The 26268-nt window shown below is 32.6% G+C and overlaps 1 protein-coding gene across 7 annotated transcripts; it reads right to left on the reverse strand.

The window, feature by feature from the left end:
• Nucleotides 1-405: 405 nt before the first annotated feature.
• On the reverse strand, nucleotides 406-26078 carry LOC105219898 (uncharacterized). Of its 7 annotated transcripts, none has more exons than XR_003752439.2 (6): nucleotides 25921-26078; nucleotides 22145-23731; nucleotides 12250-15993; nucleotides 12009-12156; nucleotides 9663-10428; nucleotides 5701-6825 (listed from the first exon to the last, which is right to left on the reverse strand). XR_003752439.2 is itself a non-coding variant. In XM_029041199.2 (5 exons), exons 2-5 carry the CDS (start codon nucleotides 22752-22754, stop codon nucleotides 456-458), a joined length of 4656 nt encoding a protein of 1551 aa, XP_028897032.2. In that variant the 5' UTR covers nucleotides 22755-23731; nucleotides 25921-26078; the 3' UTR covers nucleotides 406-455. The 7 variants fall into 7 exon arrangements, 5 of the variants coding, with proteins under 5 accessions (XP_028897032.2, XP_028897119.2, XP_028897147.2 ...); XR_003752438.2 differs by having other exon boundaries at nucleotides 9618-10428; XM_029041199.2 differs by lacking the exons at nucleotides 5701-6825; nucleotides 9663-10428 and adding an exon at nucleotides 406-609.
• Nucleotides 26079-26268: the final 190 nt, after the last annotated feature.

Genomic DNA, 26268 nt, shown 5'->3' on the forward strand with positions numbered 1-26268 from the left:
GTAGGTAGTGAATTTTAGATGTTCACCGATTCGAAACACACATTTTTTAACTTTTAAAATCTCTTGAAAACCTGGAATAACCTAACTGTTACTTTCGGATTAGAAGAAATTTTTGCTTGAATTTGATGATTTTTAAGTGGTCCGTTAAAAAATATTAATTGAAATATTCTACAACAAAATCTATAACTTCATCATATATACTTTTGAAAGCCGCACTTACCTTATTTATGGTTTTTGAAATCTCTGATGATCCAAAACTTGTTTGACTGACTTTAAAATATATTCAGTTTCCAAAACCAAAGTTGCATGATGAGTTTTTAGAAAATAGTTGGGTGAAAAGTGAAAATCAAACCCATATCGTTGCAATATTTGATTTTTCAGCTTAAATTTGAGGTTATGTTAATGAACGTTGGGTGTTTCGGCAGTATGCAGTGCAAAATTTATGCTCTCCGAGTTCAATATTGCTTGCAAATTGTTAACACTCCCACCAGTTGGCACAGTAATTTCGTGTTTTTCGTTGCTGTTGTGATGTAACTGTGCGATAAGCTGATTGCAGACGATTTATCAATACAAGTGCACCGCGAGGAGTTCGTAAAGTTTTTGGGCATTCTTACACACGAACAAATGAAATGACAGAAAATAATGAGAAATATTAAACAAAAATTCCAGACATACATAACTACATACATGACTACAACAACAACTACATACAGATGTGGGTACAAGTGTCGAGCTTTACATTTATTGCATGTTGTACATTTTTCATGCCACACACAAACATATATACAGCTAAAGGTTACTACATATGAGTTTTTGTGTATGCCACCTACATAACACACATATTCACAGGTACTTTTGATTGCTCGACGGCACTGTAATTGCTGTGAGATGCGTGCAACAAAGGTCATGAATAAATTGCCATTTCGAAATGAGATTTGTTTCCTTGATTTTACGTCAGCATTCGTAATATTTCGCTGTTGCTTTGCCTTGCCGCACCCTCCTTACCCCTCTAGCACTAGCTAGCAGCGCGTTGCATGTTTCGCTGTGTCGCTATGTGGCAAGTTTGGAGCGCCTCCTTTTCCGAATTGCTATTCTTGTGCAACTGCAAAGAGGCGGGCGCATAAGCCAGCAATCTGTGTGCAACTATAATTTACTTCGATTTTTTTTTCTTATATTTTTTTTCTTCTGTTAAGGCTTCGTGAATGTGTATATCGCAGCTTGTGTTTAACGTTTTTATCCCCAAACTTGTAACGAGTAGTCTTTGTCATTGTGTCATACTGTCGGTGTGTGGCTGATGAAATACCATTTCATATTTTCAACGAACATTTAGTCGCCTAATGACGAATCGCATGCAATTGTGAGCCTAATGGGCTTAGAGTGAACTTATTTCACACTACGCTAATCAGAGGTGGCATTTTATGGGCATCAAATACACACACACATACACACATGTATACAAATATAAATGCATACATATGTACATACATACATCAAATGTTAAAATGAGAAAAATATGAATTTTTTTTTTAAATTATCAAGTTTGATTTGTAATGAAAAATTCAAAAAATAATAATTTTTCACAAAAAAAACAATTTTTTTCAAAAAAAAAAATTTCCAAAAAAAAAATTAAAAAAAAATTAAATAATTATTTTAAAAAAAAAAAAAATTAATTAAAAAAAATTAAAAAAAAAAATTTAAAAAAAATTCCAAAAAAAATTATTTTTCAAAAAAAAAAATTATTTTAAAAAAATAAATTAAATAATGGGTTTAAATAATAATTTTATAATTTTTTTAACATACAATATAAAAACATGAATATCTAGTTCACAATAAAAAACAATATTTGATTATTTTTTAATAATTTATTTTTCACAATAATGTTTGCTTGATATCGATATCGTTGTTTGTTGTTTATTTTATTTTTTTCTTTCCAAAATGATATTTCATATTATGTTCAGTTACTTGGCTTTTCAAAATGTATGCTTTTTCAAATGTTCGATTTTTAAATGTTTCATATGTTCGTAGGCAAGTTTTCTCCATTTGGCCGTTTCCAAGTCATATGTTTTGATTAGTTAATGCTTTAATTTGTTTATGTAAATATTTAAAATTTTTGTTTTTAACTAGTTCGCTACAGAATGTGTGATGTTTTATAAAAATTTTTGCATTACCAATTATTGCAAGAAAAAATTTGTTTCGATTTTTGATTCGCTTCGAAATTAATTAATTTTACTTTATTAAAGACTCGAATTTTTGTATATTGAAAGACTTATTTTTTTTTAATATTATCATCAAGATTTGTGTTTTCGAAATTTCTAAAATATAAACTTAAGTATTTTAATAAAAAAAAAAAATTAAGAATTGAAATCGAAAAATATTTTTTCGAAATTGTTTTCGAAATTTCTAAAATATAAACACAAGTATTGTAACACAAAAAAAAATTAGGAATTGAAATCGAAAATAGTTTAAAATTTGTTTTCGAAAATTTTTAGAAATAGTTTTCGAAATTTCTAAAATATAAACACAAGTATTTTGATTCAAAAAAATCAAGAAAAATCGAAAAATGGTTCAAAAAATTTTTCGAAATTGTTTTCGAAATTTCTAAAATATAAACATAAGTATGTATTTTAATACTAAAAAAATCAAGAATTGAAATAGAGAAATAGTTTGGAATTGTTTTTCGAAATTTCTAAAATATAAACACAAGTATTTTAATACAAAAAAATCAAGAATATTAATTGAAAAATAGTTTAAAAAATTTTTCGAAATTCCTAAAATATAAACATAAGTATGTATTTTAATACAAGAAAAATCAAGAATTGAAATCGAAAATAGTTTAAAATTTATTTTCGAAAATTTTTCGAAATGGTTTTCGAAATTTTTAATATATAAACACAAGTATTTTGATTCAAAAATTCAAGGAGAATCGAAAAATGGTTTAAAAAACTTTTCGAAATTCCTAAAATATAAACATATTTCATTATTAAAAAAATATTTTTTTTTATTATATTATTTAAGTTATGTAAACTAAATCAAATTAGAAGTCATTTTAAAGCAAAAATCAGCTTTTTGGCATCACGTTCCAGAGAATATCAGGCAAAAAACTGTTTTCAACTTAAAAAACGAGTTCATCAGGCAGATTCTGTACTTCCAATCCGATATTTGGTGAACCGAATTTCAATTTCCACATTTTTTTTTAATTTTCAATTTCACTCGGCGTGCAAAACCTGCCTGTAGAATATCCAAAGCGAATCAAACAAAAAACATTTTTTCCTAATTCATTAATTTGATGTTTTTTTTATTTCCATTACTTTCAATTTAAAATGATATTTTTACTTTACCTACGCATGCTAATATGTATGTATATTATGTGATTATAAAATTCTAACAACAAAACTTGATTCAGCTTTTTTTTTCATTTATTTCACTTTTGCAATTAAATTTCACAAATATTTTGTAGTTCATTTGGCATTTGACAATTCATGTACATTTGATTTCAAGGTATTTTATATATAACGGCTTATGATATACTGTTATGCAGCTTTCCAAAGTCAAACATTTATGAGTAGTTGGCATTCCAAAGCAGAATGCTAGCAAAATATATGAGTTTTCTTAAAACATGCAAAGTGTTTTTTGTTTTTTTCTTTAATATTTATTTGTTTATATACTGTTTGACGAGTTCATTGGTTACTGGTTGGTTATTTAGTCGTTGTCGTTGTGTAAAAGAACTTAAAAAATATGCAATTCAAAAAGTGTACGCTTAAAAACATGTAAAACTAGACTTTTTGCTGACTTCAACTGTGACTTGCACGGCAATTTTTTGGATGTGTTTATTGTTGTTGTTGTTGGTATATTATTATTTATATTGTTGGTATACCGTTATTACATAATAATAAACTCAAACTTTTTAAATAACAACGCGTTGAGTTTGTGGCGGCATTAGGGCGGTCCAAGCAAATGCAGTCTGCAGCAAGAGATCAACCAACGATGGTTTCGGCAAAATTGTAGACTGTATTTTGTATGCGCTGCGCGACAGCAAAGGACGAGTAGTATATTGCATGTGGCAGAAGTCGATTGTATGCTTGCCCCACAAAACAACGCCTTACCAACAACGGTAAATTCCAAAGTTGTAATAGTTTTTTTTCTTGAATTCGTAGTTTTAAATTTAAAGCTGCTTACATGGACTTAAATATATTTATACTGTTGTTGTAAAAATATGTATTTATTTTTAATAAATTCAAGTTTAAAATGACTGATTTTGTAAAAAATTCCTAATCATGTACAGAGCATATGCGGGAGGAACGTTTCTGGGGTTGTTAAGAATTATAAAAACAAAAAATATTTAAAAAAAATTTAAAAATTTATCTAAAAAATATTTAAAAATATCAAAAAAAATTACAAATTATTAAAAAAAAAAATTTTTTTTTATATTAAAATATTTAAAAAATTATTAAAAAAATAAAAAAAAATTTAAATTATAAAAAAAAAATATTTTAAAAATTATAAAAAAAATTATTGAAAAAAAATTAAAAAATAAATATTGAAAAAATTATAAAAACAAATATTATTATAAAAAAAATATTAAAAAAAGAAATAAAAAGATATTTAAAAAATTATAAAACAAAAAATATTTGAAAAATTATAAAAAAATATTTAAAAAAATTATAAAATAATAAAAAATATATTTAAAATTATAAAACAAATATAAAAAAAATATTTAAAAATATATAAAAAAATTTAAAAAATTAAAAAAATATAAAAAACCAAAAATATTTAAAAAATTAAAAATATATAAAAAACCAAAAATATTTAAAAAATTAAAAAAAAAATATTTTAAAAATTATAAAAAAAAATATTTAAAGAGTATAAAAAAAGATTTTAAGAAACATTTAAAAATGTAAGCGTATATATAAAATTAAATTAAAAAATACAAAAAACATGCAAATAAAAAAATAATAAATAAAAAAATAAAAATTCAAAACAGAATTGAAAAAAAGTATATTTTAGAAACTTTGAAAAATGTAAAAATAAAAATAAATAAATAAAATCCAAAAAAATACAAATAAAAAAATTAAAATATTTTGAAAAGTAAAAAAATAAAAAACGATAGAAAAAATATAATAAAATAATTAAGAATTAAAAAAAGAATTTAAAAAACTGTAAGGTATAAAAAAATAAAAAATTTTAAGAATATTAAAAAAAATAAAATTTTAAGAATATTAAAAAAAATAAAAAGTTAAATGTAATATATCTAAAAAATAAAACAAACAGCCAAATTGCAAACTTTTTGCTACCATTCTTTAAACCAAAAATATGAAAATATGATTCTGCGAATTACGAATTAATAATTTTAATTTTAATAATTTTTAGGTTAGGTTTTAAGTTTTTAGAATTTTCTAAATAATTGTTTTTAAAATATATTCTTTAAAGCTTTTTAGTCTTAAAACCTTTTCTTTCTAATATTTATAATATTTTTTGATAAATTTAACTATCATAAGCAATCCCCGAAATTTATTAAGACAAAACAGCTTCAATTCCGTTTTCTATGAGGTTGTAACTCTAAATTTATAATCCTAAACCAACAAATTTTGTATTTATGAATTTTGTACAACCCCCACCATCACTCCCGCAAACACGCTGCACACTTGCCTTGGAAAAAGTGACTACATTCCATTTGTTTGCGCTACATGTACACATCTATAATATTTATTTATTTATTCATTCATTCATATATATTTATGTATATATATATACATTTATAGTTTTTTAAATACTAAAGCAACGACTTATCAAAATTATTACAGCGCCTATACAGTAATGTAAAAAATACATAGTAGGTTTATAAATTGCTTTAAGCGCATATGCGCACATTTGCGCATGCGCATGCATCATTACATCAAGTCAATATATGTTTATATTTATATTTATCAAACAAAAACACGACTGCACATAGTTTGTGTGTTTTTCGTATAATATTAGTTTACAGTTAAAAGCAGCGTCGTAACTTAATGCAAAATCAATATTTTGATCCGAGTATTTTCAATAGTGTTCTGTGTTTCATTCATTTTCATGTTTCTTATGTACGCTTTGCTAGTTTTCAGTATACAAAAACAAAAATTGCAGTTTACATCGATATACTGCAATGAAATCTATATATATAAATATATAATTTTTATTTTTTTAAATTAATTAGTTTTAAATTTGCTTTTTGTGTGTTTATATTACTATCACGCATACACACACAACATCTGTTGGTGTATGCCATTCACAAAATAGTTGCATATAATATATGTATAAGTATGTATGTATACAAGTTATTATTAAATATATAATTAAATCATTTTCATTTTTATGCCGTCAATACAGTATTTTTTTAACTAACCATAAACGCAGAAGGCGCACATACATATATTATAGAATATATATTTATGCCAGCCAAACTTCACTTCACTTCAATTCACAGCAACAACTAGTTATCGCATTCAATTCGCATAATTATATAGTTTATAGTACTATTAGCAATAGTTGTTCTCGTTTTGTTTAACAATAATTAATAATAGTTTTTAGTTTTTTTTATAAATTGTAATTATATAATTTCTTTTTAATAGTAGTTCCTATGTATCACTTTTCAAAAGCTTTCTAAACGCATTTGTTCGTCGCTCATAAAATTAGCTGCTCTTCACTGATGAACGCTGGTCCGCTGGTCCCTAACTCCGCTCCTCTCCTCTACTCTCCACTGCGCTTTAGACGCATTCTTCCTCACCATACTCGGTCCATTGTTCGTCCAGCGATAGTTGTTGTTTGAATGGCGGTGGCGTACGTGTTGCACTGTTTGGAATAAAATCAGTTGCCAATATCAGTGATATGTGTAGCTTCATTCTTATTTATTAGTTTTTGGCCAAACAAATGCGCTCGAAAAAATGCAAATCAAATGCAGTTAAAATGCAATTTAACATAAAAAAATATATAATGCAATTTTTGTTTTGTTAATTATATGTGTTTATGTGATGAGTTAGTTTAACAGAAAAAATAATTTTGTAAAAAATTTGTGAGGTTATGTATGTCAATTTTAATTTTTTTCGTATACCCAATGTTTGAAGGCTTAATAATAAATAACTGACACCGTGTTAAAAAATTAATATTAACATAAAGAGCGTGAGAAATCCACAAAAATATAGAAAAAAAATTAAATAAAAAAATAATAAAAAAAATATACAAAAATAAAATATAAAAATAAAAAAATAAAATAAAATATAAAAAAATAAAAATATAAAAATATAAAAAAATAAAAAAAATTAATTAAAAAAAATAAATAAAAAATAAATAAATAAAAAAAATGTGAATATAAAAAAAGAAATATTCAAAAAAAAATATAAATATAAATATAAAAAAAATATATAAAAAACTAAAAATATAAAAATAAAATATAAAAAAATAAAAATATGAAAAAATTAAAAAAAAATATATATAACTAAAATTAAACTATATAAAATAACAATATAAAACATATAAATATTAAAAGAAAAATAAAATATAAAAATAAAAATATAACAACATAAAAATAAATAAAAATATAAAAAAATATCAATATAAAAAAATTATAATAAAAAAATAAAAAATAATAATATATAAAAAATAAAAAAAAAAATAAAAATACAAAAAATAAAAATATTGAAAAATAAAATATATAAAAAATAATAACATAAAAAAAATATTAAAAAAGTAAAATTATAAATATAAAAATATAATAGTATAAATAAAATAAATAAAAATATAAATATAAAATAGAAATATAAAAAATAAAAAATAAAAATATAACAACATAAAAATAAATAAAAATATAAAAAAATATCAATATAAAAAAATTATAATAAAAAAATAAAAATAATAATATATTAAAAATAAAAATATTGAAAAATAAAATATATAAAAAATAATAACATAAAAAAAATATTAAAAAAGTAAAATTATAAATATAAAAATATAATAGTATAAATAAAATAAATAAAAATATAAATATAAAATAGAAATATAAAAAATAAAAAATAAAAATATAACAACATAAAAATAAATAAAAATATAAAAAAATATCAATATAAAAAAATTATAATAAAAAAATAAAAATAATAATATATTAAAAATAAAAATATTGAAAAATAAAATATATAAAAAATAATAACATAAAAAAAATATTAAAAAAATAAAATTATAAATATAAAAATATAATAGTATAAATAAAATAAATAAAAATATAAATATAAAATAGAAATATAAAAAATAAAAAATAAAAATATAACAACATAAAAATATAAAAATATATCAATATAAAAATTTTATAATAAAAAAATAAAAATAATAATATATTAAAAATAAAAATACAAAAAATAAAAATATAAAAAAATATTAAAAAAATAAATTTATAAATATAAAAATATAATAATATAAATAAAATAAATAAAAATATAAATGTAAAAAACAAAAAAAAATTAAAAAATATAAAAATAAAAATACATAAAAACTAAAAATATAAATACAAAAACCACTTCTTTAATAAAAAAATAATAAATAAAAATATAAAAATATAAATATAAAAAATAAAAATATAACATAAAAATAAATAAAAATATCAATATAAAAAAAAATTAAAATTAAATATTAAAAAATAATAATATATAAAAAATAAAAATATAAAAAATAAAAATATAAAATTAATTTTTTCGTACATAAATATGTTATTCACAATTTCTTTTCATTCAAAAATTATAATTTTCAATACAAAAAGTGTTAAAATTATATATACATAAACCAAACAAGCTTCTAGCGCCTAAATGTATGCACTGGGTATAAAAATGTGCGTTTGTATTTAATTTCAATTTCATAATTAAATTTTATAAAATAGTGTTTTATATGCATTACATAAATGAGGCAAAACAAAGCATGCAAATTAATGAAAATGAATGAAAACAGAACAAATAAATGTGTTTCGTTAGTCATTTTCGAATTCCAAGAGCACATACTATGTATGAAGATGCGTATGCTGGAGACAATTTCGTATTAGCTGTCCATTAGTACATGGTTTGTGTGACAAAAGCGCGTATACTTTTTGAAAATTTTTATATTTCTACGAAATTTTCATAAACAATTATGCTAAATTTTAACAAATCGAAAATTTCATAAAAAAATTTTGTTAAAATTTTTACGAATTATTAGTAAAATTACAAAAATATTTTGAAACAACAGAGTACTAACTACAGCAAAAAAGTACGAAGTGAACGAATTCAGCGCCTTTTTACAACAAATCTATGCATGTAGATATGTATGTATGTATGTGTGTGTGAGTATGCAATTCAGATGCTTACTGTCATTCTTACAACGAAATGCGAAATTACGAGCTTCATGTTAATGTAATGCAACGACAATAACAATGCAGCAACGACAATGCAGAACAACAGCAAATCGTAAACGCTGCGAAATGAGGCGAACGATGCTGACTGACGCGCATGATGATTGCTACACTGGCTTCGCGCCAATAGCAACAAACAGCAAATGCAACATACAAAAACTTGCACAAAGTGAAAAACAACAACAACAATGAATGCAATAATTCAAGCTAGACTAACGCATGCCGTTGCATTGAGTTTGTAGATTGATTTGTTTGGAATTACTCGTTCGTTGATGTGCACGAAATTTGTGAATTTATTTGGCAAGCGCCTAAAAGTATGCTGCAACTGTTTTCTTATCCTCAAATGCGCGCGTTCTCACTCTCATTTCTTCTTCTCCTTCACTACATCACTCTCACTCTCTGCATTGACGTTCTTAGTTTTCGAATTCGCTCGTTCGCTGGATTCGCTGGCTCGCTTCGCTTATTCGATAATTTGTTGTTGTTTATTTTTAATTATTTTTCGTATTGTCGCATTTTTAGTTTATTTTGGTTTATTTTTATTTTTATTTTTGCATTTAAATATTACATTTGTTAGGCGTAGTTGCTTCCCCCAACGCTTCATTCCTCGCGTGTTGGGGTGTACTTTATCGTTTTTGTTTTCTTTTTCAATTCGTTGCATGCACTTCAAGACACACTAAACTCCTTGCATTTAGCACCTCGCACAACTCAACGTTAACTGGTTTAATTAGCGACGCTAATTACTCAATCAATTGTTATAATCAGCGTTAAACACTTGCGGGTGTTTTTTTTTTGCCATGCGCGACGCCAACAATTTGCAAGGAGTCGGTGTCGCTTTGGTGTTCATGATTACTGACTTGGATGGAATTTGTGTTGTTGTTGGTGGTAACAATGGCAAATAGGAATATTAAAAATTTGTTTTATTTTTCCCTTCTTCTTCTTCTCATATTTGCAGTAGTTACGCTTAGAGATCGGTTATGAGCAACCCTTCCGGTCATAATTGTCCACGACGGTAGGGAGATCTAGATGGCCTAGTGTTGTTGCAAGTGGTAATGTGGTGGACGCAGTGTGTTCGATTGTTGGTGGGGAAATGTGTGTGTGTTTTTGTTTCATAAAAATCAAATTGTGTACATTTTTACGTAGAGTGTGTGTTGTGGTGTATAAATTAGAAGAAATCATAGTGTAAAGTAAATAAGTAAATCAAAGCAAATCGAATTATATTGCAGTAAGCGTACAAAAATATAGTAGTATATGGAATCAGATATATGTAGTACATATATATAATAGTATATGTGGTGCTTGGAAAACAGAATTTTGAAAATAAATTTTTAGATTAGAGTAGGCGATCAGATAAGATTTTTTATAGTTTAGAAATAGATTTTTTTAGATTATAGAGAACTGTACTATGAGTGCATTGATTTTATAGTTCAGAAATAGATTTTTTTAGATTATAGAAAAGTGAAAATTTATTTTTAGAAAATTTTTTGTGTTTTTTTTTTTTGCGAAAATTTATTTTTGTTAAAGTACATGCCTCTAAAACCAATGATAATTAGGAAATAATTTTTTTTCACCAATGCTGCTGTTAGACACCTTCAAACGCCTGCTTTAATCTATTTTAGTCACATTTCAATTCACAAAACTGCAACCCAATATGAGCTTATATGATTTGCAGTATATTACCATTCACCTGGTCTAAGCTAAATTAATATTTTTCAATATAAAAATATATGTTTACAATAAAAATCATGAGTTATTATTAATATTGTGTATATAAGTTGAAAATAATTTTAGTATTTTAAGTTGCTACCACAACCAATATTATTTTTTTATAATTAAATTGATAATAAAGTGCTTTAAAAAATGTGGTTTGGATTATTAAAAATCATTTTAATAATAATTAATGCTATTAATGCATATATAAGTAACTAATTTTAACTTGATTTATAGCAGATTTGTCGAAAAGGCAAAATTAATCTTTCAGTCTACACTATATTATCTATTTTTGGAACCAATCGCTTGCTTATGTGCGCGCTATAAATTGAATATTTATAGAATTTTTTTTATTTTTATTTTTGTAACAAATACACTAAACTTAATGGAGTGCAGCGGAATTTAGTATCTAAATCTCTCATTTTGATTTCCAAATCTAATTCTGCTAATACTCGTGTATTGCTCGTGTGTGTGTGTGTGCGTGCTTTCATTGCATTCTACACTACTTTTCCTCAATTCCTCAATTGTGATAATTTGGCTTTAACATTGCATTGGTGCGTAGCTAGTTAACTGTAAGGCACGCTATACCTGGCTAACTGAGTCAACTGGCATTCCGTAGACATAGTATGCATGTATGTATGTACGTATGTATGTGGCTGCTACCTACAATAACTGCCAAGTATTAACATAAAATGTAGTTTTACGGCAAATACAGTTAAATCGAGAAGTTTGTAAAATTACCTTAACAACAATCGCGCCTTAAGTATTCTAAACCTTGTTTGTGTCAACATATACAATACACATACATATACATTTTAGTAACAATACCTCGCTCAGACACAGTTTATTATCAAAGTGGGTAATTAAAATAAAAGCAACAAAATGCATGCAACTGCCTTACCTCTCGCACGGCATTTCGCCCATATTCTTGGCGAGCGCCAAACGTTTGGCTTCCTCTTTCTTGCGGCGATCTTCGGCGGCCGCCTTCATCGGATCGTACGTGGAGCGTCGCTTCCACATGGCCATTTCTGCCTCTTTTTGTTTAGTCACTGGAAAATGCAAGGTAATTAACACACCAAAAACAAAGACACGCTTCAAGCGCAACGCATTTTGCATACAAATGCAATTGGCTCACTACTCACCCGACTGGTCTCTACGCACCGCTGATGAGGCACGACCGCTCATGCCGTAGCCGCCACCGCCACCACCACCGCCAAGCGTAGTGCCGCTTGTGGTCATGCACGAGGCCACCGAGCGTACACTGCGATTGCTGGTGCGTGTCGGATCCGCACGCGTCAGCCCCATGGATGAGCTGCTCGGACTGCGTTTCATCATGTCACCGCTCAGTGCTGACGTTTTCAGTGTGCTCTTGGAATCGTTCTTGCGTAGAAAATTATTGCCCTGCGCCGGCTTGTACTTCGATATGTCCAAATACTTCGGTTGCACACGCTGACCTGTCGCAAGCTTTGTTGTTGTGGATGGCACAGCGGCGGCGGTTTGCAGTAGCTGCTTCTTGGCCGAGGCCAGCGAGTTGGGTACCTGCGATGCCAAACGGCTGAGACTGGTGTCACGCGGCACTGATTGTCGCGTTGTTGTGGCGCCGCCCGAACGTGGTGCGCTGCGTATGCCGCGACGCGGCAATTCGGGCGTGTTAGGGCATGCCATAACGCCACAAGAGCCGGCAGCTTGCTGTTGTTGTTGCAATTTCGTCACAGGCGCCGACGACGGCTTGGCCGTGCCGGAAGTGCCGCTTACACGTTGCTTGCTGCGTTCGATACGCATGAGTAGCGCCTTATTCAAACGCGTATTGGACAGCGGCACTGCAGCGGTGTTCTCCACTTCCGCTTGCACGTCATCGTCGTGCTGGTGATAGTAGTGGTCATTGTCGTCTTCCTCCTCTTCCTCGACCTCCTCAGCACCACTCGAATAATACTCTTCGCCCATGTCATCCTCATCGTTTATATAATATTGGAAATTTTCGTCGTAATCACCGATCGCGTGGCGGAAATTATTGCTGCTCGCCGACTTTTTGATTATGCTAGCATTTTTATGCCCTGCCGCCGCTGCGGACTGCCCATCACCGCCACCAACCAGCGAATAATTGTGTCGCGCAGCCGGTGGTGTGTAGATATTGGAGAATTGTGGACGCGCCGCGCGCTGAGTTGTCGCTATTTTCGCCGATAATGAACTGGAACGACGTAATGGCGACTCCTGACCGCTTTGCGCAGCCTGCGCTTGCGCATTGGCCGCTGCTACGGCGGCGCGACGTGCTGGCGAATTGCTGATGTTGCCATCGAAGGAGTTCTTGCGCGCACGCATTTGCCGCGCCAAGTATTCGCCGCTGGTGAGCAACTTCAATTGCTGCTCATTGAAGCTGCTCGTCATCAGCTGCAAATGCTGTGCATTGCGGCTGCCATAGGGTTCTTGCGACGTGGCAACGCGCCGATGCAACGGTGAGTGATGGTAAGCGCTGCCGCTGGCCGCAGAGGTGGGCGAGCCCAAACCGTGCTGTGGACTGCCGCAGTCGTCTGGCGGCGAGTACAACGCCGCGGAATGAGCATGCGAGCGTGCCGAGTGCGCACGTGGCGACGCTGAAGAATGTGTGGTTGGCGGCGATTTTAGGGAATTCTTGCGCGAGAGCGACTGCTGTAGATTGTTAATAGCAGCCGCTGTCTTCTGCAAATAGATATCCGCCTCTTCGTCGCCAACAACACCACCCTGTAACATCACATTCTGCAGCGGCGCACGCGTACGACTTGCACTGCGCGCACGTCCAATTGAATGCAGCGGTGAGGGTATTTTCGAAGGACTCTTTGGTGGCTTGCAAATGCCCTCGGCCGGCTGTCCACCGCTGCTGTACGCGCCGCTCGACAACGTCGGGTCGCTCGAGTAGTCACATTCGCCCGACAAGCGATAACGCTCGGCAAGACTGCGATTCAGCTTGGCAGCGCTGATGCACTGTTTGCTATTGTAAATGCTATCGTCGGTGAGCGAATCACCACCGGCAGCTGTATCGGAAGCGCACGTGTAGCTGCGCGTCATCAACGCCGATTGCGACGCATCCGGGTGAATGCGCGTTTTGGACGTGTCTGAGGCGAGGCTGCGTGCTCGTGCATTGCGTGCCCACTCCTGTATCCAATCGTTTTTCGTTTGTGCCGTCTTCAACACCGCTGCATCGGACAGTTTCTGGTGTGTGGGCGTGTCCGGTGGTGATTCTATGTAACTGCGTGTCGCCGCAAATTTCTCTCTGTTGCTGTCCTTCTGATTGGTGAACAGATTCAAACGGTATTCAGCTTTCTGATGATCAGTGAAACCACCACCCGAGTACGCGCTCGCGGTATTCGCCTTCAACTTCATCTCATTGCTCACATACTCGGATGAGTCAATTTGTGACGTGGACAAGCCGGATTTACGCGTCAAACGCGGACGTGGATCTAGTGCGCTCTTCTTGGCGAGCACGCCACTGGTTGTCACGCTCGTGAAGCAACCCAAATCGCCGTCATCCTCAGTGGGTGTCTTCTCCGCGATTTCAACCTGCGGTGGCGCCGACTTTGTCGCGGAGGCATTGCGCAGCACGCGAGACTTTATCTTCTCCAAATATGCGCCCGCCGACTCATGCGTACCCAAAATGAGATCGCGCTCGTTGTAAGCGCGCGGCGATTGCGGACACTGCGGATCCGCTTCGGCGTCGTGATAGTAATTCACCTCGAGCACATTCGAGCGATTGTTCACATGCACTGGGATTTTCGTATTGCTCAGCTGTGCGTCCACATCCACCACACTGCTGCTCAATTGCAAATTCTTCGGGCGTTGTTGCTGTGCTTTCAACGCTTGCTGTGCGCTCTTGTCGATGTTCATAAGATCCTTCTGCTCCTCCGTGTAGTTATCGCCATCCAGCGTGTAGGTGCCGGTTTCACTGATATTATCCGCCTCCAAATTGTAATTCTTCAGCTCGGCGAGCGGTGGTTGCGCGCACAGAAAGTCCACTTTCTGCAACGCCAACTGCATAGCCGTCGAGCGCGGCGTGAATTGCGTACGATTCGCGACTAGGTTGGCAGCACCTTTGGGCAGCTGCAGCGGCGGTGGTTTCTGCTTGCTGACGTTCTTGCGCGTCGGCGGTAAGGGCTTCTGCGCCGCATGCGCGCGCTCATTTGCTCCGTGGTGGTTGGTGCGCGGCGCTGTTGGCGTTTGCGCGACGGCATGCTGACCAGCGTGCGCGTGCAATTGTGACTCCTGTGTGCTGGAACGCGGTGACCAACTGTGCCGCTTGCTGGCGTCGCGTACGCGTGATGTGCTGCGATCGCGCACACGCAGCTTCACCTTCGGCACATCAGCGCCGCCGCCGCCACTATCGAAGGAGTTATCAGCTGCGCCACCACTTTGGCGCGCGTGACGTGTGTTGGCGCTGGCGCTGCCACTCAACGGTGTGGCTGACACGGAACTAGTCATTGTGGTTTCCTTGTTGGCCGCCACATCGCCAGCCTCCAGCTTCGACATGGATGCACCGCGTCGATGGCGACTCTGAAAACGTTCCATCATGCTCTTGTAGCGCGCCTTAGCTGCTTCAGGATCACAACCACTATCGTTAAAATTGTCAATTGTAAAAGCATACGATTGCTTATTAGCTGTAGCTGTTGTGGTAGTATTTGTTGCGTTAGATGCGGATGAATCATCGTCATGCGGCAACGACTCGCTATTGTCTGCACCGCTGGCGAGCAGCGTCGCCGCATTCAGCTCCGACATAGTGGACGGTGTAACGCAACCGCTGTCACTGCCGTTACCGTCGGCAACGCGTCTACTTTTGCCCAAATCGACTGTCGAACAGTCGATGCTGTGGCCATGGATGTGGCTGTGGCTTTCTATGCGTTCGCTTTTGCTCAACATATCTGCGAAAATGTCGGAATTGAGAGAGAAAAATATACAATTATATTAAGCGTGCATATTACAATTATTAAGTGAAAACGAAAATAAAAAATGGTGAAAAAAACATGAAAATGATGGAGCTCAAGATTTGTGCAGTGGAAGTGCTTTGGAGAGTGACAGATAGAGAGCGAGAGGGGTGGGCTGGCGGTGTAGGCAAAGTGTAGCAAACGTAAAAAATTTGTTCCGTGCGGCTTAGAGATTGTGTTTGATTGCTTTCGAGCTGCCAATGCGTACGCTTATTGTTGCTATTGCACATTGTACAATTACCGTTGTGGCACAGTGGAGCAATACGCGAACTTACTTAGCTTTTGAGCACTCCCCAAATGCAAGTTAAACTTGTAAAAAATGTCAGTTCATGCAACGCTGCGTTATTACAGCATAACAGACGAGCGTATGTGTAGCAGCGTTGTCAATGAAATTTCCACATTTTTTCAACGCACTAACTAGCAATTCGCCCCACTGAAATTTCACACTTTTCTACACGATTTTCTTGCCATTCGTTGCACAACCATGACGCCATGGTGTAGCAAGTGAAGGCCAAAGTTCGTATGAAACTCACATTTCGCCGCCTGACTTCACTATTGAACTCGGCTACGCAAGCGCAATACGCGCGACTGCCAACTAAACGCCGCGCGTCGGCAAACGGTGAATTTATGGTAGCATTTTGCGCAGAATTTCTACGTTTCACTTTGAAATTTCTCTTATTTTAGCTTTTTCACTATTTTACACTATTTTACTCTATTTTTTTCCTGCATTTTGCTAATAATAGCAGAAACGCGCAGATAACAACTTTTCCAACACTCAAACAATTACTATATAAGTATGTGTGTATGTATGTACGTAAGAAAGAAATACTAAACAATTCAGCGTAGCCCACGCATCATTGTTTATCTCCAGACATACATACAGACACTTTTATATAAATATCAACAGTGATCAGACAAAGAATCTTGTATGTACGTCCATATCTCTCTCTGGGGTAAGCCATAATCTTGCTGTTTCTACGTTTAGTATTCTTTTTAGAACATAAACAATTAATTGAAATGCCAAATAGCGGTAATTATTTATACATTTTAATTAAGCAGACAGTGTTGTTCAAGTATGGACGAGTACCGTTACTAAGTAAATTACAATTATAAGAAAATACCAAAAGTGGAGATTTGTAGATACATAAGTACATGCATAATTCAGTGTTTTCTGTTGTTGTGCTGTTGGTTGTTGTTGGCCATCGAGTATATTGTATTTATTTATTGATTTATTTATTAGTTAGATTTACTTTTGTACATATGTGTGTACTTCTTGTTGCTTGTAAATATGTAAATTTGAAAACTGATATGGAAAATACTAGAAATGCAGTTGTTGCACGTAGCAGTTGGTGCTAATATGCATGAATAAATTTGTAAATGTGTAGGAAAAATTATTTTTTATTTTTGGAATTTTCATTTAATAAATTAAATGTTCACTATTTATTTTTTTAAATCAATTTTTAATAAAAAAAAATATTTTTCTTTAATATTTCATTGAACAAATAACATTTCCAGTATTTGATTTGAATAAATTATAAATATCTAAGAAAAATGACTTAAATTCTTATTTAATTTTTTTATTTAAAATTTTTAAATATGAAAAAATATTTTTATTTTTAATTTAATAAATTACATTTTCCTGATTTAATTTTTGTATTTTTTTATGTTTTAAATAAGAAAAAATATTTTTCTTTTCCAGTTTTTGATTTGAATAAATTTCTAAATTTCTATTCTCATTTCTTAATTTTTCTCATTTCTTAATTTTTCTCATTTATTAATTTTTTTTACATTTTTAAATAAGAAAAAATATTTTTATTATTAATTTTTTGAATTTTCATTTAATAAATTCAATATTCACTATTTAATTTTTTTTTAAATCAATTTTTAATAAAAAAAAATATTTTTCTTTAATATTTCATTGAACAAATAACATTTCCAGTATTTGATTTGAATAAATTATAAATATCTACGAAAAATGACTTAAATTCTTATTTAATTTTTTTATTTAAAATTTTTAAATACAAAAAAATATTTATATTTTAATAAATTACATTAACCTTATTTAATTTTTTTTATATTTTAAATAAAAAAAAAAATATTTTTCTTTTCCTGTTTTTGATTTGAATAAATTTCTAAATTTCTAAATATATAAGAAAAATTAATTTTATTCTCATTTATTAATTTTTTTTTTTAATTTTTAAATAAGAAAAAATGTTTTTATTATCAAATTAATTATTTAAAAGTGTTAAAAAAATAATAATAATCTGTTAAATAAAATAATTTTTTCTTTATAATTTTTTCTTTATTTTTTTATTTAACAGTTTTAATTTTATTTATTATATTTTTTTAAACACCTTTAAATAAGTAAAATTATTTAAATTATCAAATTACTTTTTTATATTTAATTTTTTTTTATAAATTTTAACTAATTAATTTTTAGTGTGTACTTCGCATATTGAATTTTATCATGAAATTAATCTGCTTTTTTTATACTATCGCACCAAAAGTTGCTAAGAGAGTATTATAGTTTTGTTCACATAACGGTTGTTTAGAAGTCATAAAACTAAAAGAGTTAGATATAGGATTATTTATATCAAAATGATCAGGGTGAAGAGACGAGTCAAAATCCGAATGTCTGTCTGTCCCTCCGTCCGGGCAACGTATAACTTGAGTAAAATTGAGACGAAACTTGGTACACATGTTCCTCGGGACCGTGGCCTTGCCCCCAAATATGTTTTTTGTATATATCATGCAAACCACTAAAGCTATATCAACCAAACTCTATACAGTCGGTTCCCTTACGTACCCCATCACATGCCATGAAAATAGTTGAAATCGGATAATAACCACGCTCACCTCCCATACAAAGGTTAGGTTGAAAATTACTAAAAGTGCGTTAACTCACTAACGAAAAACGAGAGAAACACTAAATTTTATAGAAGAAATAGCAGAAGGAAGCTGCACTCAGATTTTTTTACAAAATGAAAAATGGGCGTGGCATCACCTACTTATGGGTCAGAAACCATATCTCAGCAACTACTCGACAGATTTCAATGAAATTCGGTATATAATATTTTCTTGACACCCTAATAACACGGATAAAAAAATGGGCGAAATCGGTTCACAACCACGACAACTTCCCATGTAACTCAATTTTGAAGTCCATCCGATTCCTTCACTTTATAATGCATACATTTGGAACCAATAAAGAGAGCGGAATAAAACTTTACACAAATAGTGAATATCATCTCTGCCTTCATTTGTGAAAAAATGGTCGAAACGGACTATAAGTTTTCAAGGCGCCAGATATCGAACATGAAGAACTCAGCGCCTAATGGTAATTTTTAACAGAAAATATCAGTAAATCTCTCTGATAATTTAATGTAATTCAGAGGAAATGTTTTTCTTCTAATAGTGTGTCTCTGTTCCAAAAATTATTAAAATCGGTTCATAACTTCTGCTAGCTCCCATGTACATAATTATAGGGTTTTCAAAACCTACGAATATATTGGTTAATATGTGAGATATCTTAGCAAAATTAAGTGAGCGTATAGTCCTGGAAATAGTATACCTTGCTGCTGAAAATTAGTGAAATCGATTCAGGAACTACCTCAGCCTTATATGATGATTTTCGATTTTCTATTAGACTTTATGCCGAATATATGGGTCAAGTTATGTGTTATATTGATAAAAATACAGCAATAAATAGCGAGAGTATAAAATGTTCGGCTGCACACGAACTTAGCCTTTCCTTACTTGTTTTTTATTTTTTTTTTTAATAAATTGTATTTTTATATAATGAACTGACGTATACAACAAAATTAGTACGACCTTCGCATCAATTCACCTTTAAATTCATGACGCCACAGTGAAACAAAACTTAATAACAAACTATTTAGCTGATTATTAGCCATAGTATTTTGTTAACAAGAAGTAGAAATCGTAAATTAGAGATAAATAATGAAAATTGAGTCATTTAGAGTGCTTGATGGCATAACTTAGGAAGTAAAATGGCAATTTTAGCAAAATAATCGTAGAAACTTCAATTTTAATATAATTTAAAAGACAGTTACTTCCACAGAATTTAATTTAAAATTGAATTTAATTCAAAATAAAATTATTTAATTTTTTATTGCCAAATATATTCATAAAAAATCATTATTCTAAAAGATTCATGCAAACAAATGCTTAAAAAAAATCGCAAAAGTATAGAAAAAAATATTTTTTAAACAAATCGTACGTGGGTTGGCATATGAATTGTTAAAAAATATGAAATTCATATGCAGATGAGCACACGCGCAGGTTGTCGTCTCGCTAACCAAATATAGATAAATATGTTCTTTATATTGTATTTATGTTTATATATATTCTTTAAACGAACTTTTGTTGTTGTAATTTCTTATTTTTTAATTTTTAATTTTAACACAATGACAAGTTGAGTCATGTGTTAGGGTGCGACAAGCCACCACAACCAGAAATGGTTTCTCGAAAAATTCCGTCAAGTCGCCTTTGGTTGCGGTGTGATAAACGCCGACAGATATACGGATTAGCTCAGCTGTAAGCGCAAATGTGTCCAAAATAAAAAAAGTGATTGCTGCCTGTGCGCTATGATGGTGATTCATGTCGTAAGCACTTAGCGTGCACTGTCAGCTAAGCACAACGCAATGGAGTACACGCATGCAGGCATAGATATCTACATTTGTAGGTGTGTGTAAGAGCACAGCTATGGGCTCGTATGTAAATACTAACACACATTGTAGCGTTGAGGTAAGTAAACAGAAGTTATTAAAAAGTAAACAAACAGCAGTTGTATGGAGAAATTACAGGGCAGTAAGACTGCTGTTTTCTGTGCGCATATGCAAAATATGGCATTTTTTATGATTATCATAAACACATTTTGTCATTTGTGCTACAGGTACTACATGCTAGCGTGAAGCGCTAGTTAGAATTTTCAGCTAATTGAGGTCTATCGGTCAGCTATGCACTGATGAGGGAATAAAATTTTTGCAAAAAAAATGTCATGCGAAAAAGTGGGCTAATCAAGCGCTTGCAAAATAATATTTCAAAATGTGGACAACCACAGACATATGTAAAGCATTTTAAGTTTAAAATGAAAAAAAGTTTTTTATTTCTTTATTAAAATGTACAATGAATGAACGAAAAAAGTCAACAAACCGAATTAGGTAATACGCGACTGTTTGACTGTGTGTGTGTGTGTGTCCAAAGCGACAAGTACGACGTGCACGCAATTTGAATGACAATTAACATTTTCAGCATAGCCAATGCAATCAACAGCAGGAACAACAATCACCATAAAGGCATAAGCCACCGCAAAAACATACAACACAACAACCAACAACAATGCAGTTAACAATGATCGTAAGCGGTTGTATGTTGAAAATGCATGGAAATAAAAGCAAAATCTACATATGGACATTCACAAATATGCGCATATGTGCATATGTATGGCAATAAAACGCTAATAAAAAGCAGTTCCATAAGATAAAACTGCTTGGCGTGAATGATGTGAAACTGCGGCTGCTCGGATCGAAACCACTGATACAAAAAATATTTTGCAAAAACGCACGTATGTATGTATATGGTACTTACTTATATAATAATACAGTGATCAGAGACGTGAGCTTAGAACAGTAAATTTCTTAGCCACATTCCAAATATTTTTTTACAAGCACTAGAACGCACCTAACCTATCGGTATGACTCATAGTTGTTGCAATTGTTGTTGCTGCATAACGCAAAAGGTTGAGGTGAGCGTACTTGGGCGGTTATAAATCCGGTTCTGTGTTGCATAAGTGAATATGAATGCGTTACAATCATGATTGAGATATCTATAACACAGCGCCTTCAAAACATAACCTCACATTACTAACTAAAAAGTTAGCAAAGATACATATTTTAGTTTCTCGCTTAAATCAAAAAACTATATATATTCACTGTCAACCATATGCACGAGCGCAATTTCAATTCAATATCGTCCCACTGTCACACTAACTGCTTGCGCTGGCTAAACACTAGCGCTATTGTTCACATATTTTTTTGTTTTTGTTTTTTACCATTTTTTCACTCACCTTTTTCATTGCAAAGCGGTTTGCCAAAGCAAAATTTTGCATTTGAGTCATCAACCGCCACAGCCAGCCCCACACCATAACCAGCACCAACAATATCGCGATCGTAAGCGTTAGCAGCATTAGTTGCCGCTGCTTGTTGTGTATTACTAAGATAATGCGAGGAGGATGAGCGGTTTTTTAACTGTTGCAGCTGCGCTTGCTGCTCAATGACATCATCAATCTTCTTCAAATTTTCCGGTGTTGTATCGGTCTTCTCATGCCCATCCGAAAACGAATCACACTCATAGTCGGTGCAACAATTGCTTGTCGGTGTATCCAACAATAGCAATTGTTGATCTTGCAACTGCTGTTGTTGTTGTTGTTGCTCGCCCAATTTCCGCGGTACATCGCAATCGTATGTAGTTGGTGTTGTTGGACTTTCATAAGGCGCGCAACGGTCGATAGTTGTGTGAAAGTTGCGCGTGCCATCGACATTCTCCGCACCACCTGCCATTGTGTCTGACGCTGCTAACGTTGTTGCGGCGTTGGCCACATTTGTATTGTCCATTGTGCTTGTTGTTGTTGCTGTTGCCGCGTTGTTAGAATCATTGACGGTTGCGTATGATGTCATGATATTTGCTTAAATATTCACTGACAGGCAACCCGCAAAACACACGCAGGGAATCTGGTTGTCGTTTTTTGATATTTTTTTTCTTGTTGTTATTATTCTTTTTGGCAAGCTGAGAGAAAATGTACAGGTACCTATCTCGCACACCTACTACGTGTGGCAAAGTATGCAAAAGTGTTCACGCTTACTAAATATATGTCGTACAATAAATTAATTAATCAACTAGGTGTGTGTGACGCTGCCTTATACGCTAGGCTTATTTATACTAATACGTGCTCTCCGACTGACTGACTCTTCCTGCTGCTTTGACTATTTCACTTCTTACGTTTTCGGTCTCTGCCACTTTGTGCGTTCTTTCTTATCACTAGTAGTTACAATAGCAACAATATAGCTGATTTGTTGGCCTTTAGGATGCAAGCGTGCGTGCGTGCGTGTCGATATGAAGGATAGGTGGACGTGCGTGTGGGTACTATGCGTCGGTGTTTTCGTAGCTGTACGCTCACTTATGGATTTTTATGTGCGCTGGTGTGTGTGTGTGTGTGCAGGTGCCCGTGGGTGTTACCTCTCCGTGTACTATATATGCTGTTTATATTTTACGCTCTGCTATATGCTAAATTCCCGTTCCTGTTGTTGTCGGACGAACGTTGTCGCAAAGTTCGTTAGCTTTTTGCGCTGCTGCTGCGAAGAGATTTGTCATCAGACGTGCTTATTTTGCATTGAATTTGATTTGAGCATTCAAAAGCGACACGTCTGACATCGGCCGTTTTCAACTTTCTAGCGGCAACATTATTGCCAAATTCTATCACTTAGTTTGACAGTTTGATTGGCGTAAAATCCAGTAGAACTTAACATATAAAACACACACTGTTTGACGTGGAGTATGCTTTGGTGGTGGTGTTGGTGATGGTTGGTTGGGCGTTTGTTTGGTACTATCCGGTTTTGTTAGTTGGTCGATTGGTTGATTAACCACGCATCAGCAACTGTAAAAACAATAAAGCGAAATTAATAAATCCAAAGAAAATAATTAATAATATAACAACAACACAAGTTACAAGGTAGCGCGTGTGTTCTTATTTGTTGTGCGAGTTTCGTGTGTGCCAAATTATCGATATACACTTGTATGGTTGCATGTACGTAATTATGTATATTGTATACTGTGTAGTTTCCAATTTTAGCCAACATTTTTATACAAAACACTTCTCAAACACTCTTTTGCGTTCGTTGAAAATAGAAAATCGACATTTAAATTGAAAATTTTCAAGGTTTTCCTTTTTATCGCACTGAGGCACTTGTAAGCAAATTTCGTGCTTTCGATTTTATTCAAGTACCTTTACACTTGTACGCTTTTTTATTGCAATTCCAAACAGACAACTGTGCGTCAATGGCATTGAAAAACTAAATTGGGAGACATTACACGAAAAAAAGCACTCCCTTACAGCTAAGACACGAGTATCAGCTGTGTCAGCAGCGCGTCCACTTTATTCATGCACATGTAGAAAGAAACGTTCAACGACCAAGGGCGACAATTCACTGCCTCGGTCTATTTGTGTTACACAAAACGACAGCAACAAAACACACACACAAACAGTTAGCGACAGCACAAAATTTCGAAACTTCTTCATTAGACTGTGAGTTGCTAAGATTATTGCCACCTTTATTTTTCACCTTTTTGCTTTATTATTTGACTTTTTTCATCTCCGTTTTCTGGCAATACAATTTATCACGCTAATGAACTCTATTCTAAGCGCTTTATGCTTTATTGTCTCTATTCATTCCCAAGTCTTCGATATTTGCATTTCTAGTTTCTCATTTTTTCTTTGTGAATTATAGAATTAAGTTAATATAGTTTACGGTAAAATACAACTGTCCGCACACTAGACTTTTATGATGTCCAATCGTCTCTATTAGCAAAAACACTGAATCCAATTGGTATACACTGCCTACATACTAGTGGTCATAGCCGCTTGAATTGTTTTGGCCAAGTGAGTGTCAATATGGCACTGAGTAAATGACACGAAGAGAAAAGAGCAGTAGTGATGCGGATAAGAGCGAGTAGAGTAACCGAGTAGGTTGGAGATTTACTGGCGGGTAACCATTTGAAATAAAGTTTCAGAAAGAACTCAAAAGACACTTTTTATTACGAAATAGTTATTACTTTACTAGAAAGCATTCAGTATATATATTTTTTATAAAATCACATATTCAACCATTATAAAGGGTTATTCTTCCGCTCAAAACAGCTTAAGTAATCACCACTGTTCACAGAAACCACTGAAATCTCCAACACCAATTTGAGTAACACACATAAGCGCTCTCTCGAGCTCACTTCTCTTTATAATACAAATTCCAATCAGAGTGTACAAGTCCAACCAATTTGCCGTCATCTACAGCTAATTACCAAATTGTCAATTATTTACATATGGTACATTGTGCTTATGCCAACCAATGAATGGTTTGTGGGTGCAAATTGTCACTGCATTTACTACTTTCAACTTTGATTGCACCGTTTCTTCACATTCACTCTTTCTTCTGATGCATGAAGCACTTTAAATGGTAAAATATCATTGCACGTTTCAGAAGAACAGGTGGGTAGGAGTTTTCAACTACGACATAGCGCACTGCAGGTGCATTTTACACACCAGTGAACACCTCATATGGCAGCCAATTTGCGGTCACACCCTGACGAACAGCCAGACCAATTGCGCTCTCCTATTAGAATTTTAGGCGAATACCAAACGGTATACAAAGCGTACATATATGTATATTTCTTTGTAGATCTTTTTAGTATTCTACACTGTATGGATATTCAGAAAATTGGAAAAGCACATTTGTGTTAAATGCGAATTTGTTACGCCGCCGTATGGTCAATTATGTAGTTATTCCTTTGTACAGAACTTAATTTTTCACTCTTCACACTAACAACAAAACAACGCACAATCTCTACTCGTGCGCTCACTCAGCAGCGCTGCACCTACGGCGGGCGCTGTATTGGCATTTTGCTTTCATTTTTTTTCTGCTTTATCGAACGCACAAATTTACACTTATTTTTTGTGGCAGCACTGCGTATTTTAGTTGCATTTTTCGTTACACTAATTGTTGTTTGAATTGTTTACTATTTAATGCAAATATTTTGTGTATATTTCGTGATTATTTACACAAGAAAACCCACCGTGAGGAAAAGCGATGTTATATGCCGTTGTTCGCACAAAAAACTTCCAATTAGACTGTTCTGACATACCAAAGAGAGTGAATGTGTCATATGAACGAGCGCGCAGAGCACAGGGTTGCATGCGAGTGAGAAGAATTTAGGAATAGTTGAAAACATATTATATTAAATTGATTTTATTAATTTTAATATTATTTATAAACATTTTAATTCTGTATTATGAAATTGACATGAAAAAGCCTTTTTTAGAGCGTAAAATATATTAAATATTTAAAAAAATTTGTAAATGTCTTGAAGCAATAATTTGCATAGCATATTATGCAAAAAATGTACTATATAAATATCATACAA

This window comes from Zeugodacus cucurbitae, chromosome 4, assembly GCF_028554725.1.
Source record: "Zeugodacus cucurbitae isolate PBARC_wt_2022May chromosome 4, idZeuCucr1.2, whole genome shotgun sequence".
NCBI classification, from domain to species: Eukaryota; Metazoa; Arthropoda; class Insecta; order Diptera; family Tephritidae; genus Zeugodacus; species Zeugodacus cucurbitae.

Coding starts and splice junctions, on each gene's coding strand:
- LOC105219898 (XM_029041199.2), bottom strand. CDS start 22,754: ATGACATCATACGCAACCGTCAATGATTCTAACAACGCGGCAACAGCA. Junction 15,994..22,144: donor ACCGCTTTGCAATGAAAAAG/GTGAGTGAAAAA, acceptor ACATTTTCGCAG/ATATGTTGAGCAAAAGCGAA. Junction 12,157..12,249: donor GGTGCGTAGAGACCAGTCGG/GTGAGTAGTGAG, acceptor TGCATTTTCCAG/TGACTAAACAAAAAGAGGCA.